The sequence below is a fragment of the Pteropus vampyrus genome, unplaced genomic scaffold (genome assembly GCF_000151845.1).
Source record: "Pteropus vampyrus isolate Shadow unplaced genomic scaffold, Pvam_2.0 Scaffold5, whole genome shotgun sequence".
NCBI classification, from domain to species: domain Eukaryota; kingdom Metazoa; phylum Chordata; class Mammalia; order Chiroptera; family Pteropodidae; genus Pteropus; species Pteropus vampyrus.
Window position 1 is genome coordinate 7,218,682 of NW_011888786.1, and position 12,883 is coordinate 7,231,564.

Here is a 12,883-nt window from a genome sequence, read left to right on the forward strand (position 1 = left end):
AGAAAAAGAGAGAGAGAGAGAGAGAAAGGATATTAGTTCTACGGAACCTGTGGTTTCTTCGGGATTGTCATGTAATCATTACGTTTATGAGAGAAAGCTTGCTTCAAGTTGATTTTGCACTTCCTTAAAAAACAGAGTACGGAGGCTGATGCCCAGACATCAGCGGCTGTCATTTTAGGGTGGTTTGTGGTTGGTTGGTTAGTTTTCTTTCCTTTTGAATTTATGCTTTTTTTTTTCCTTTAGAATAGAATATGAACATTTTGAAGTTCTAGGTTTTACGTGTATCTTCATGGAACTGCTGCCATTTGAAGTGGTTTGCCCTGGCACACTCTGGTCAGGAACCCCCAGTCCTCACCTGTACATACATACTTTCCCCAAACCAGGCGTGCGTACACACACACACACACACACACACACACACACACACACACACACACACACACCATCACCAAGAGACTCCAGGGAAAGCAAAGCTGACACCCATGAATAACCATGTGCTTACTGGATATCCATTTTGTCTCTTGCCTCTTCAGCAGCTGTGTTCATGTAAACCATTGTTGTTGTTGTTCTTGTTGTATTGTTGTTGTTTTGTTTTGTTTTTGTACAGAGTGTAAAGTTGGAGAAATTCCTAAGTATGACTTGCAATAGTCTGTTGGGGAAGGACGCGCTGCCCCGTGAGGTGTTCACCGTCCCTCTTTCATCCTCAGCCAGGGAGCATGTTACCTGCGTAAGCTTCTCTGAGCTTCTTTCAGTAAACTATCGAAATCCAGAGAGTCATACTTGCTCTTGGTGGAAGCAGGGTCAAAGTCATCTGCATTGGAATCTGAAAGAAATCCAAGCCAGGTTAATACACACTTTGCCAATGGTCTTTAACTCAATCATCTAATTCAAGATTCGATAGCAACTTATTCAACCAATACACTTTAAAAATAAGTCCCCACTCCTTTCCTGGTATGTATGTGTATGTGTGTATACACACATACATACACACACATACATACATACATACATACATACATACATACATACATATCATGTTGGATGACTTATCCAAAGTTCCTTAACAACTTAGATGGAAAAACAAGGGTAGATGCTGGAACTAATTTTGTTATTCAATGGGACTTATTTCATTGAGCATAAAATCCAGTTGAGTGGGAGAGAGGGCATCATGAGAATTTTACCCACTCCTCACTCTGCTGCTCCCTTTTGAGGCAAAAGAAACATATGATCCAGTCACCTACTCCATACATCGGGGTACACTCACAATAGTGGAACAAACTCTCTTACAATAGAGGTTTAGGGAAATTCTTCATGTCTGAAGAAGGTAAATTCAGTCTTTTTATTCATGAATAGGAGACAGAAAATACACAGGTGTAAATAAAGCCATGGTCTTTCTTGGACCCTTAAATCAGTCCAAGTCAGCTTTTGTGCAAAGTTCCATGTGCTACTTCAAAGAGCCCTTAACAAAATCGATATGTTTCAACAATGTTGAACGTAAAGTGAAATGCTCTTTAATATTTCTGGTTTTTTGTTTTGTTTTTTTCCATGAACATCCATAAAAAGTAAGATATTTTTGCTGGTCTTGCGTGAGACAGTGAGAAAGAATATCTTGGAACTATAACAGAAAACCTCTGCAAATACATTCATTCTTTTGAAAGCACTTATTGGGAAGGGAAAACAAACTTTTCTGGGAAAACAAATAATCTTACTAAAATATGAACATGTCTATATTTTACCCAGACTAAGTTACAAATTAGAAATGCTCAAAATGACAGAAGAGGATAATGCCAGCGAATGCAAAGGCATAATCATTGACCTCACAAGTTGTTTCACTGAAAACATTCTAATTCCTCCAGCTATCCAGCACCAGGCTGATTTTATTTTTTTATCCCTAGCTACAATCTATCTTAACCATCTTAGATTTTAAAACAAAGAACTTTCTTTACTTCTTTTTTCTTTCATTCTCACCATTCCTTGTCTTCACTAAATTTTTGTCCAGAGAGTTTTTCCAGGTAAAAAGACAACAACAAAAAACAATAACAATTAGCATCAGAGATAAAAATAAGGACAAAACTGGCCAATCTTTCCTCACTAAAATCTTAAATGGTTAATTCTTAAATTATACTGGCTTCTACCCTTCTCTTCATAGCCTAATGAATAGTTTGCTTATATTACTAAAACCTTATGAGCAGCTGTTGTTCAAATCAAAATCTTTTTTGTAGAAACAAAAAAAAGAAAGTTCTATTCATTGTTAGAAAGTAGTCTGAAGACAGAATCCCACTTGCATTATAGATGAAGACAGAAGAATCCTGATGACTGGAGTCTGCGTGACATTAAGCTCGGCGCGTGCGTGCGTGCGTGCGTGCGTGTGTGTGTGTGTGTGTGTGTGTTCCCGCAGGAAATTTTGAGAATATTTAAAATGAACTAACTTTGGATTATTCTACAAGAAAACCAGAATTTTAGTGTTTTTCTATTTTTATTAGCAAAAACTAGTAACATTTTGAAACAGTGGTTCTCAAGAGTTTCTTTAATGTGAAAAATGAAAGCCGGTATTTCATATATACCCGCTTATGTGAGCATACTATGTCACACAATAGTCGCCCATAAAATTGTTTTTCTTGAATGAAGATAGAATGTGCTTATACGTATTTCCTGAGGCAATAACATTTACTTCACACTTTTTTCTACACCAAAGGAAGAATACTGCAACACAAATAAGAGATAATAAATTTTTTTTGAACTAACCCAAAAGCCACTCCAATTATTTAAAAAAATAAATTGTTACCAATGATACTGTATAAATAGAAACAAATCACATTACAATTGTATTCCTGGCACCTAGAAAGCTCTTTTCACAAGGTAGGTAGTCAAATTAATTATTTGTTAAGTGAATATATTAATCTTGAAGACCAGCATATTACTAAAGCTATGGTTGAAATATTTGTGTTGGGATCAGGGAATCATTAACCAATAAATGGCAAGAGTTTATGAAAAGTTATGTATGTATTCAAGATGCTGATAATTTAATACATTTCTTTGAGTCAATAAAAATTTGTGATACATTATTTATTTCAGTTTTTCTTATATGTTTAAGTTCCATACCGTAACTAATTTCTAATCAAAATTATTATATTCTTAGTATTGACCCATCCTTCTGTTCTGATCCTATAGTTTTAATTTAATTTTTATCCTTCCTATTTAAGATTTTTTATCAAGGTCTTTCAGAAAGATCCATTTGTTTATAAGACAGTGAATAGAAAGACACATAGATTACAGATTCATAGACACCAGACTTAAATTCTGGCTTCACCATAGTAACCTTGATTGTCTCTTTAAATCCTGAGTTTCATTTATAAAACTGGCTCACAAATAGTAACTGGAATCATTATGTTTTACAGTAGTGGCCATTGTAGTAGCCGATTAAGTGGCTTCATTAGTAGAGAAATAGAATGTGTGAGTTAATTTGGGGAGCAAAAAAACAAACAAACAAAATTGGATAAATCTATCTAAAATGATCGGTCACTTTACTCTTGGTAAAATGTATCTGTGTCACATCATTTTCACTTTACTCTTGACACACCCATCAGCTCACACTCCCTCTAAGAAGAATCCATTATATGCTTCTGTTCACCATATTCAGTGGCCGTACCCTCATGCATTTAATTTGAACTCTTCAAGAAACAAAGAGAAGATACATATAAATGTTGTTCAGTTCCAGAGCTGAACACTGGTGTTGATTCTTCCATTTTAAAGTAACTTGACATTTCCCACTTGTTCTCATTGCCATCATTTTTAATTATAATCATAGCTACTCTTTATCGAGTACCTATGGTATGCCAGACACTGTGTTAATAGCTTCACAAACGTTTATTTAATCTCCACTACAACGTGATAAGGTATTTTACCAATGAAGAACCAGAAGCAGAGGGAGGTTAATTGTTTGCTTAAGGTCAGAAGCTAAGTTGGGTTTCAAACCCAGGTCTGCAGGATTCCAAAGGTCTGCGGGCTCTCTGACTACGGCCTGCCTTGGCTCAGATCGACTACACTTCGTGCAATTGTAGGGCTTGAGGGAATTGGAAAAACCCATGCTACTACAATATACATCAAACCTCTTTTCAGAAAATACAGAGCTAGCTTAGCAACGGCAAAGTTTCATTGCTTCTGGCTAGACGGTGAGATAACGAGAAGGGAAGCATTCTTCTTAGAAATATTTCAGGGAGGCTCTAGTTCAATTTGGAAACACCATTCAATCCTCCCTCTCCCAGTGATGAATCGTGATCTAAAGGCCCCTCTAGGTAGCTTATTTTAAACTCTAGATGTTTTGAGAGACTAGAAACACCCTGGCCTTCATCACTGAAGAAAATAAGTCAAATCAACTCAAGACTTCAATCTGTCTTGACTGTTTTTATCACCCAACATTTGAACAAATGACTTGCTACCGTTTATATTTTCATCCCTAGGCCTCTATCTCTCTAACAGTCAGCTGCCTCTCCTCGGCTTCATACTATCTATTTAGCTTTTGAAGTGAATTATAGCATATTCCCCCTGAACAATGCACACGACCTATATCAATTACTCTAAGACGACATCACTTTGGTGAAAGGGAGAAAAAAAAATCTCTATGTTTGGTATTCATTTCTTTCTCTACACTGAGCCAAAGCAAGTGCAGATAGAAATATAATAATGCTTAGGAATAGATTTATATGTTAATTTTATGATTGGTAGTATAATTGATTTAAAATAATTATGTCATATTCACAAGACATTTGCCACTTTTTTCCCTTTATCAAAGAATTGAAAGGCTTACAATACACACATTAGATAGGAAATCACATGCAAAGGAACAAAATTAGAATTGGAAAGGAAATTAAGATGTCCATTGTGGCATTATTTATAATGCTACAAACTGAAAATTGAATAAATGATTAGCTATAATGGAATGATTAAATATAAAGATACTATTCACCGAACAGAATACTGTATAGCCATTAAAATATGTTGATAAATTATTTTTTAATCTTATGAATGAATAGAAAATGAACTTACATAATTTAATCGAGAAATAGAATTTAAAAATACATATTTATATATAACATATGACCAACTATAAGAAATTAGACATTCTGAGACAAAATACTGGAAAGTAAATCACATACTAGGTAATAGTGGTTATGCTTCGACTTCCTTATCTGTAAAATGGGGATGATAATAATAATGCCAGCCTCTTATGACTGTCCTGATAATTAAATGAGAAAATGTTTGCAAAGCCCCTCCTGGCACAGTGTCTAGCATGTGGAAATATTCAGAAAAATAACATTTTTTTTTGGTTGTTGTTTAAAGAAAGTCTAGTGTGATTTAGCATATACATTTTTATTTCTCCTCTCAAGGTATAATTTGTAGAAAAGTTAAAATTTTTACAATTTTGTAAGATAATAAGGGAAAAAGAACAAGATAGTCTGTTTAGTCTGTAGAGTCTGTTTCATAAAACAATGATGGCAATGGTTTGTCTAAAAGGATTCATGGTGGGAAGAGAAAGCAATGGCAGATTACACACGCATACAAAGACACACACACAACATAAAACATGCACATATATACTATACCCCACACATACACACGATATATGCACACGCAAAACACAACATTCCACGTATACATACAAACGGTGCAGAATTTCAGCATCTGGGCAGACAGGACAATGAATTGACTTCTGCCCTTTGTTGACAAAACCTACGCCCCTTGCTTCTGAATGCCCCTTGGGCATTAAAAAAATAAATAATAAGATGAAATTTGTATTCAAATAGTCCCTGCAGAAAATAAAATAACAGTCCACCCTGATGTGCCTACGGTTTACATTTGCTTCCATTTTGAGCTCTACATATGGATTCCTCATTCCACGTACAATAAAATCCATACCTAGGTCTGCATAGTTAGACTTGAAAAATTGCTTGCGTCCACAAAAGTACAGCTCGAAGTCAGTTTCATTTGACCTGCGCAAAGTGTATCCATTTTCAAGAGCAGCAAAAGCATCACAGGTATAACGGTAGGTAATGAAACCATAGCTGTCTCTGCAATGGACAAAGAGAAGTTCAAATCTAGTGAGAAAGCATTAGCATATATGACTGTAACCCTTTCTACTTTGGGAGACTTCGCCGGTGCCAACGTCTGAACCACTGCATCCATTTATCAGTGTGATTGTCCTGTCAAGCAGCTAAATACTTATTTCTGGGACAGAAAATCTCAACTAGAAAGATTAATAAATAGGGATGAAAGAAAATAAATAAGGTTCTGAACTCAACATGTCATCTGTCAAAGCATCCCCATCCTAGTAATCTTATGGCCATAATTTTTTACATATGTCAGCTTCTAAACAAGAAATAATCTTGAAGATTCTCACCCATCATCCCGCAGATTTACTGTGCACTCCTCAATTTCACCAAAAACTTCAAAACGGTCCCTCAGTTCTGTCCGTGTTGTGTCAGGTCTGATTTTACCAACATATATCACACGGCGTTCTTCCTGGGGGTGGGGAGCAAAGAGAGACTTGCTAGTTCTGGAGGTAAGAGAGAAGTCGAACCCCTAGAAATATTCATAAAGGCAAAATCATGCATAATAAGAACCCACAGACCATGCCAATGAAAGCAAAACATACGCTAAAACTGAATGAAAGACTACACTCGAACCAAGTTTTAATTCCCATTTCTTCAATATCGCTCTCATCTCTTACATTCTCTCTCTTTGACACCTCATTCTCTTCTATTTTTCCTATCCATCCCTATTCTTCAGTCATATGAACTTTCATATATTAGGAAAAAAAATATGCGTAATGGGATCACTTTGTCACTGAATAACTGGACAATACCTATTAAATATTTTCATTCCTGTGGCTCAATTATTAATCCTTAAAATTGGTAAAAAAACAAAACAAAACAAAACAAACAAACAAAAACACCTGGCCTGCAAAACTGTTTCATTTCTCATTAACTCAGCATTCTAATAATGAGATGTATAATTTTTTCCAGTTTTATTGAGAAATAATTGACATATATCACTATATAAGTTTAAGGTGGATAGCATGATGGTTTGATGTACAAATTTTGACATTCCTCAAAAAAGTGATTCTCAAACTCTAGCATAAATAAATATTACCTGGGGAGCTTATTAAAAATGCAAATTATTAGGGTTTATCCCAGCTGTGCTAAAAAAATATTTGGAAGATAAGGTTCAATGATCTTCATTTTTAACAAGCACACCCCAGTGATTCTGATACAGGTGGTCTGAAGACAATAATTTGAAAAATACAGTCTTAAAATGTAGACTATTTTAAGCCATGGGTCTCCAAAGAATAAGAGCTATAGAAGAGGCTATAAACTTCACTTTGCCAATGAATCTTATTTTAGAAACATACTAGAAGGGTGTGGCCTAATTTTCTCAAATGGAGTTAATATCATCACGATCTGAAACTCATCAACAATTTATAATCTAAAAAATATGAGAAGAATATTTTATAGCCTGAGGATGTATTTCTTAAAAAGAAAATGAGAGAAATGCATTCTTCATGTAAGAAACAACCCTATAATTCCCATTCTAAGAAGACAAGGCCAAAGATGAGGATGACTCTCAAAAGTGACAAAAGGTAAGAATACAAGGAGTTAATATAAAGAATGTGCTTACCAACTAGGCTATATGTCTATCAAGAACAAACAAGAATGGAATGAACTTCAGATTGCGAAGATTTAAGTTAGATGGAAGCAAAGACGAGGGGGCGCAGGACTAAGATACGGATTTAGCTTGCCTAAGAGTTCTTCCTGAATGTACTGAGAATATACTGTCTTCGACGATGTGAAAAGTAATTTAGGCCTAAGGCAAAGAGATGTCCTATGTTATTTACGAAATGTCTTTCCTTTTCATGTGTCCAGTATTTAGCAAAGGACCTGGCAAAGACTCGGCACTCAATAAGTGCTTGTGAAATATAACTGAACAATTTACAGACTCTGTAACAGATATCCTCCTAGGTGATCTGATCATCCATGTTTCATCTTCCTTGAACCTTTGCAACATTCGTATTTCTATTTTCATCATGGAAATGCCTCTAACTTTAAACTCAAATAACCAGCTGTCTATTGGACATTTCAGGCCTAATACCCCGTAGGCACCTCAGACTAGACCAACATCGCCCAAACCAAACTCTCTAGTTCTGCCTTTTTCCCAATGAGTCTTTCTCCAGTGTTCTTGTAACAGTGAAGTTAGCACCATCTAGCCAATTACGCAGGACAAAAACCTGAGGGCCTTCCTCGATTCCTCCCTCTTAGTCCACTGGCTGCACATATTTATCACTATTAAGTCCTGTTGATTTTTATCTCCTAAATCTCTCTCCAGTCTGTCTCCTTTATTATATCTCCCCTAAACCAAGCTGCCAGCATCTCTTTCTGAACTAGTATAACGACGACGGTCTCTTAACTTGGATCCTATGTCCATGTTTACCATCCTCTAACCTAGTCTTCCACTTCAGTCAGAATAGTCTTTGATAAGAGAACAGAAATCTGCTTGTACCAATTACTGTGTAAAACATTTAAATGACTTCTCACAACTTTTAAAGAAAACCCTAAATCATTAACAGAACCTACCAGGCCCTTTGTGGTCTGGACCTGTCATCATTACGGGCTTTGTCTCCCACATTCCATTCTTACCTTTACGCTATTTTCCAGCCACGTTGAGCTTCTAGCTTCCCTGAGGATACACTGTGCCCCTTCCTTTTCCAAGCCTTTGCACAAGCTGTTCCACTGCTTCTTGAAGCATCCTTCCCACACTGCCTCTCCCTTCCCGCTACCAACATGCACATAATGTCTAGAATTACATTGAACTCAACAATCATCTCTTTTCTGAGACTTGAAATGAGGTCAGGCTTCCTATTAGTTGCTCTTATCGAACATGCTATTTCTCCTTTGTAGTTCTATGCCAATTATAATTAAATAGTTAATAGTTTATTCATTGTTTAGTGTCTATCTCCTCATACAATGAAAGCTTCATGAAAGCAAAGACCATATGTGTCCTGTGGACTACTATGATTTATGGATACCTGAAATATAACAAAGTCTCAATGAATATTTGTTGAAAAATCAGTCAATTGGCAATCAATTAACACCTACCCCATATCCTTCATTATATCAAAGATGCCTAAGTGTGTCCTTACTCTCCGTGGCTCTCTAAGGCAATGGAGAATAAAAGCCAGGTTTGATGCTTTATCACAGAAAAAGTCCTACTCAGGTAGCTCAGCTGAGTGAATTAACAAAGGTTTCCATATGTTTTTACAGGTTTAAGCGTTAGAAGTGTGGAGTAGCTGCAAGTTCGCAGGACTCTAACTCTTAAAAATCACCTTTGAGAATCAGAGGCAGAGCTCTGCTGAAGCAGTTGGTAAAACACAATTCCTCTGACATCAGCTGTTAAGCTTAAATAAGTGACCAGATGATGTACAGCAAACAGAGTAGGCTGCCTGATTCACTTCCATGTAGATTGTATGTCTCAATCGAAGCCTATAATTGTGTTTCTCCGGAGAACCCAGCACATTCTGGAGGTCAATAAGTATAAATGATGGTGAGGCTCGTCCTGGGGCAGCGCTGTACACTTGAGCGAGGGAATCATAACATCACATTCCATTCCATTTATGCAGCCAGCTCTAGCCAAACAGCCAAATGTGATGGGACTGTTATCTAAACTTCCCGGCGCCTGCTTGCATGGGTGTTACGGACTTTTTTTAATGAGCATTTTTAGAAAGGTTACTACTGTATAGAGGAAAAGGAGGGGGAAATGCAGAAGAGAGAGAAAGAAATTGAACCATCACAAGGAAATTGCTCAACTACCATTACGGGAATATACACAGCCTACGTATTCAAGGAAATTTGAAGTGAAAGCTAAAATCGACCATATGCACGTCCATATGCAGACATATTGGGAGAGTCTCTGAATTGCTTCTTTATAGCAATGCTGTATGTAACAATGATCCCACAAAGAAGATAAACCAGAAGACTTTTTATATCAGATACTGATACATTCTGCAGTAGAAAGAAGACACAACCTAGACGGGAGAAACAGAACTCCAAAGGGCTGGTCCACAATCACTTAAATTACCTATTTGTCTATCATCTCCTTTTATGAAACACAGGAATGGGACCATGTCTTGCTACCTTACAAAGATCAGAGATTGAATACATGTTAAAATTCTCATTTGAGAAAATGATTAGAGTGCTCATTTTTTCCTAGTGCTAAAAATGAAACTAAAAGACATCTGAAGGTCTTAAAAGCAAAGACAAAAATCTTTCCAAGACTGGCCAAAATGTCTAGCAAAGAACCGATTATTTTTAACAGGTTACAGTTTTATTAGACAGATGAATAGATTCCATATCTTTAAAAAAACCTTAACATTTGCAGCCAATTTTTCAAGACATTAATTTCTAAACAGGAGATGAAAGGAAAAGAAATCAAAATGCTTAATAACTTTTCCAACTTCTTAAAGGCTTGGAGGAACTCTAAACCTTTGGCAAAAGCTTTTGAAAAATGATTTTCAGACCAACTTTCACTATTGAGGAGGAGGTAACATTTATCAAACATCTTTTAGCTTCAATTTTCACAAAAGCTAGTTTGCTGATGTGGTGGATAATAAAATTGAAGATTTATGTTGTATTAACAGGTATGGTAAATCCTCATTATATCAAAACACAAGAAGTAAATAAAGAAAAAACCTTGACTGAATTAACTGACTTTGCAAAAAAGGGAATAGAGACTCCCAGTTAGTTGATACAATGGTTGCTTCTCATCAAATAATAAGGAACTCCTGGTAAAAGGGGTTTGACTAAGAATAAAAAAAAAATAGGGATATTGATATTTACTGCCTAAAATATGCCAAGGACCGTGTCTGATGCTTTTTAATGGGTTATCTCACTAAAATGTTCTGCAATGCTAGGTAACATCAGGGAACAGCCTGACAGAATTTGAACTTGGGTCCTCAGAACTTTCATTCTACATTTCCAAGTCAGAATAATGTAAAAATTCCTCTTCCTATGCTAAGGAAACTGGATGTCAACTTTGGCAATGAAAGATCTGTGTTCATTTCCAGATGAGCTACAACCTGACTCCTTCAAAAATTCCAAGGACACCATAAATACTATAGAGAGGAATGGATAACATCAATGCCACTTCTAGAGTGAATGGTATAGCTAGGTCCTCAAATGAAAGGATAAACTGAGAGGAGTAGGTGGCCATGAAAAGGTATGGATGGACAGAAAAATGCCCAAACTCTGACAAAATCCAAAATCAAAAGGTTCTTTTTTCTCTTGCCTTTAATGTTGATTATGCTCATTTAATTCAGTAGGCATTCGATAAGTGCCTACTACTAGGGGACACTCTTAGGGAAGAAACAAAACTATAGCATTCAGTTTTCCAAATTTGCCCACATCCCAGTAGCACCCACGAATATCCTCCCTTAGTGTCTAAGTTTGGATATATCTGAATAAGTCCAGGTTAGTCTACTTAACCATTAACATGCTAGTAAGAGCTAAGATGCAAGTGAGTACAGTGATAAATCAGAAAATGTGAAAACTATAGATGGAGGGTATATATAACTACTTTTGATAAAACTGCTGATTTCTAAATAGTGAGCTTAGACTCATAAGATATATTCACCCACATGAAATATGTCTTGAAAAAGCCTTCGCTAGAAAACTACTTAATTTTCTCCCAAAAGAAAACTGTGAGAAATTACACATTTTTTTTTTCATTTGGAAGAAGCTGATAATTATCAGTGATGATGTACCGCTCCTGGCTCCTGGGCTGCATACTAACCGATGGAGAAGAGAAATGAAATGGCACAGGCATTGCCCAAGCACATCTGGTTTTGGTTTTAAGCGCTGAGTCATATCATAATGTCTAGATTTGCCCTTTAAATTAACATCCCATTATCACGTTTTCTGGCAGGGAACTGTACAGATTGCAAATGGAGTTGGACTTAGAAGTCCACAAAAAATTAGAGCGGTGACAGTTTAGACATTAAGTACTAAACTCTGGCTTGCAGAGTTCCAATATAACCTGACTTATCTCAAGCCTATAAGGCTGAGAAAGGCAGAGCGTGAACTGGTTTTTGGGAAAGAGTTTAGATGAAAATTGGAGGAAAGTAGCAATGGAAATAATGTCAATATTCAACCTCAATATATGAATTACTAATTACTAGTTTTCTCTTGTCTTTGATTTGATGTACTCAAGTTGATTTGGATAAAGACTTTTAAGGCATATGCAATGAAAAGTTTTCAGACTTCCCAAACTATCTCTTTCTTATGGAGCTAAAAATAAAAGCAATACAGACCACAAGACAAAGGTAGCAAAGACTAATTTATAAGTTATCAATTATTATATGATTTTAACATTATATTTGTTCATTTCCCTTTGGAGCCTCTGCTTTGTTAGTCTTCTAATTACATGATTGATCTGAATTTATGCAAAAATCCAGCACTGTACCTAAAGTATTCCAAATATAATTTGCTACTTAGTCATTACTTTAAAGGTATCTCAAAAATCTGAATGGAAATCACCTACTCAAAAAACTTAAGGGGACTGTCCTAGTTCCTTTTGCTGTCTCATGAATGACTTTTCAATCTAATCTAGTCAAATGAATCAAAAGTCATTGCTTGTATCTCTGTGCCCAAGTTCATAAAAAATACACTTTGCAAATGCATTTTGGCATAAGAAAGAAGATCATTTTGAGGAAGGAAATCAATCAGAAAATCTTCCTGTGGGTAAACTCATTAAACAGTTCCACTATGCCTTCAAGATAGACTTCAAAATCTTTATCATGACTTACGGGACCCTTCAAAGGTCTGGCTTCCACAGAGCC

The 12,883-nt window shown here is 36.0% G+C and overlaps 1 protein-coding gene across 4 annotated transcripts in view; it reads right to left on the minus strand.

The window, feature by feature from the left end:
* Nucleotides 1–233: 233 nt before the first annotated feature.
* PPARGC1A (PPARG coactivator 1 alpha) overlaps nucleotides 234–12,883 on the minus strand; it is a 609,551-nt gene continuing 596,901 nt past the window's right edge. For 2 of the 4 annotated variants that reach the window (XM_011365217.2, XM_011365230.2), the window contains exons 12-14: nucleotides 6,398–6,519; nucleotides 5,917–6,068; nucleotides 288–823 (exon numbers count right to left, since the gene is read on the minus strand). In XM_011365217.2, the coding sequence (XP_011363519.1) occupies nucleotides 720–823; nucleotides 5,917–6,068; nucleotides 6,398–6,519 (378 nt within the window). In that variant the 3' untranslated portion in view covers nucleotides 288–719. Of the gene's footprint in view, nucleotides 824–5,916; nucleotides 6,069–6,397; nucleotides 6,520–12,883 lie in introns of all 4 variants that reach the window. The other 2 variants (XM_011365225.2, XM_023533889.1) reach the window with 2 other exon arrangements.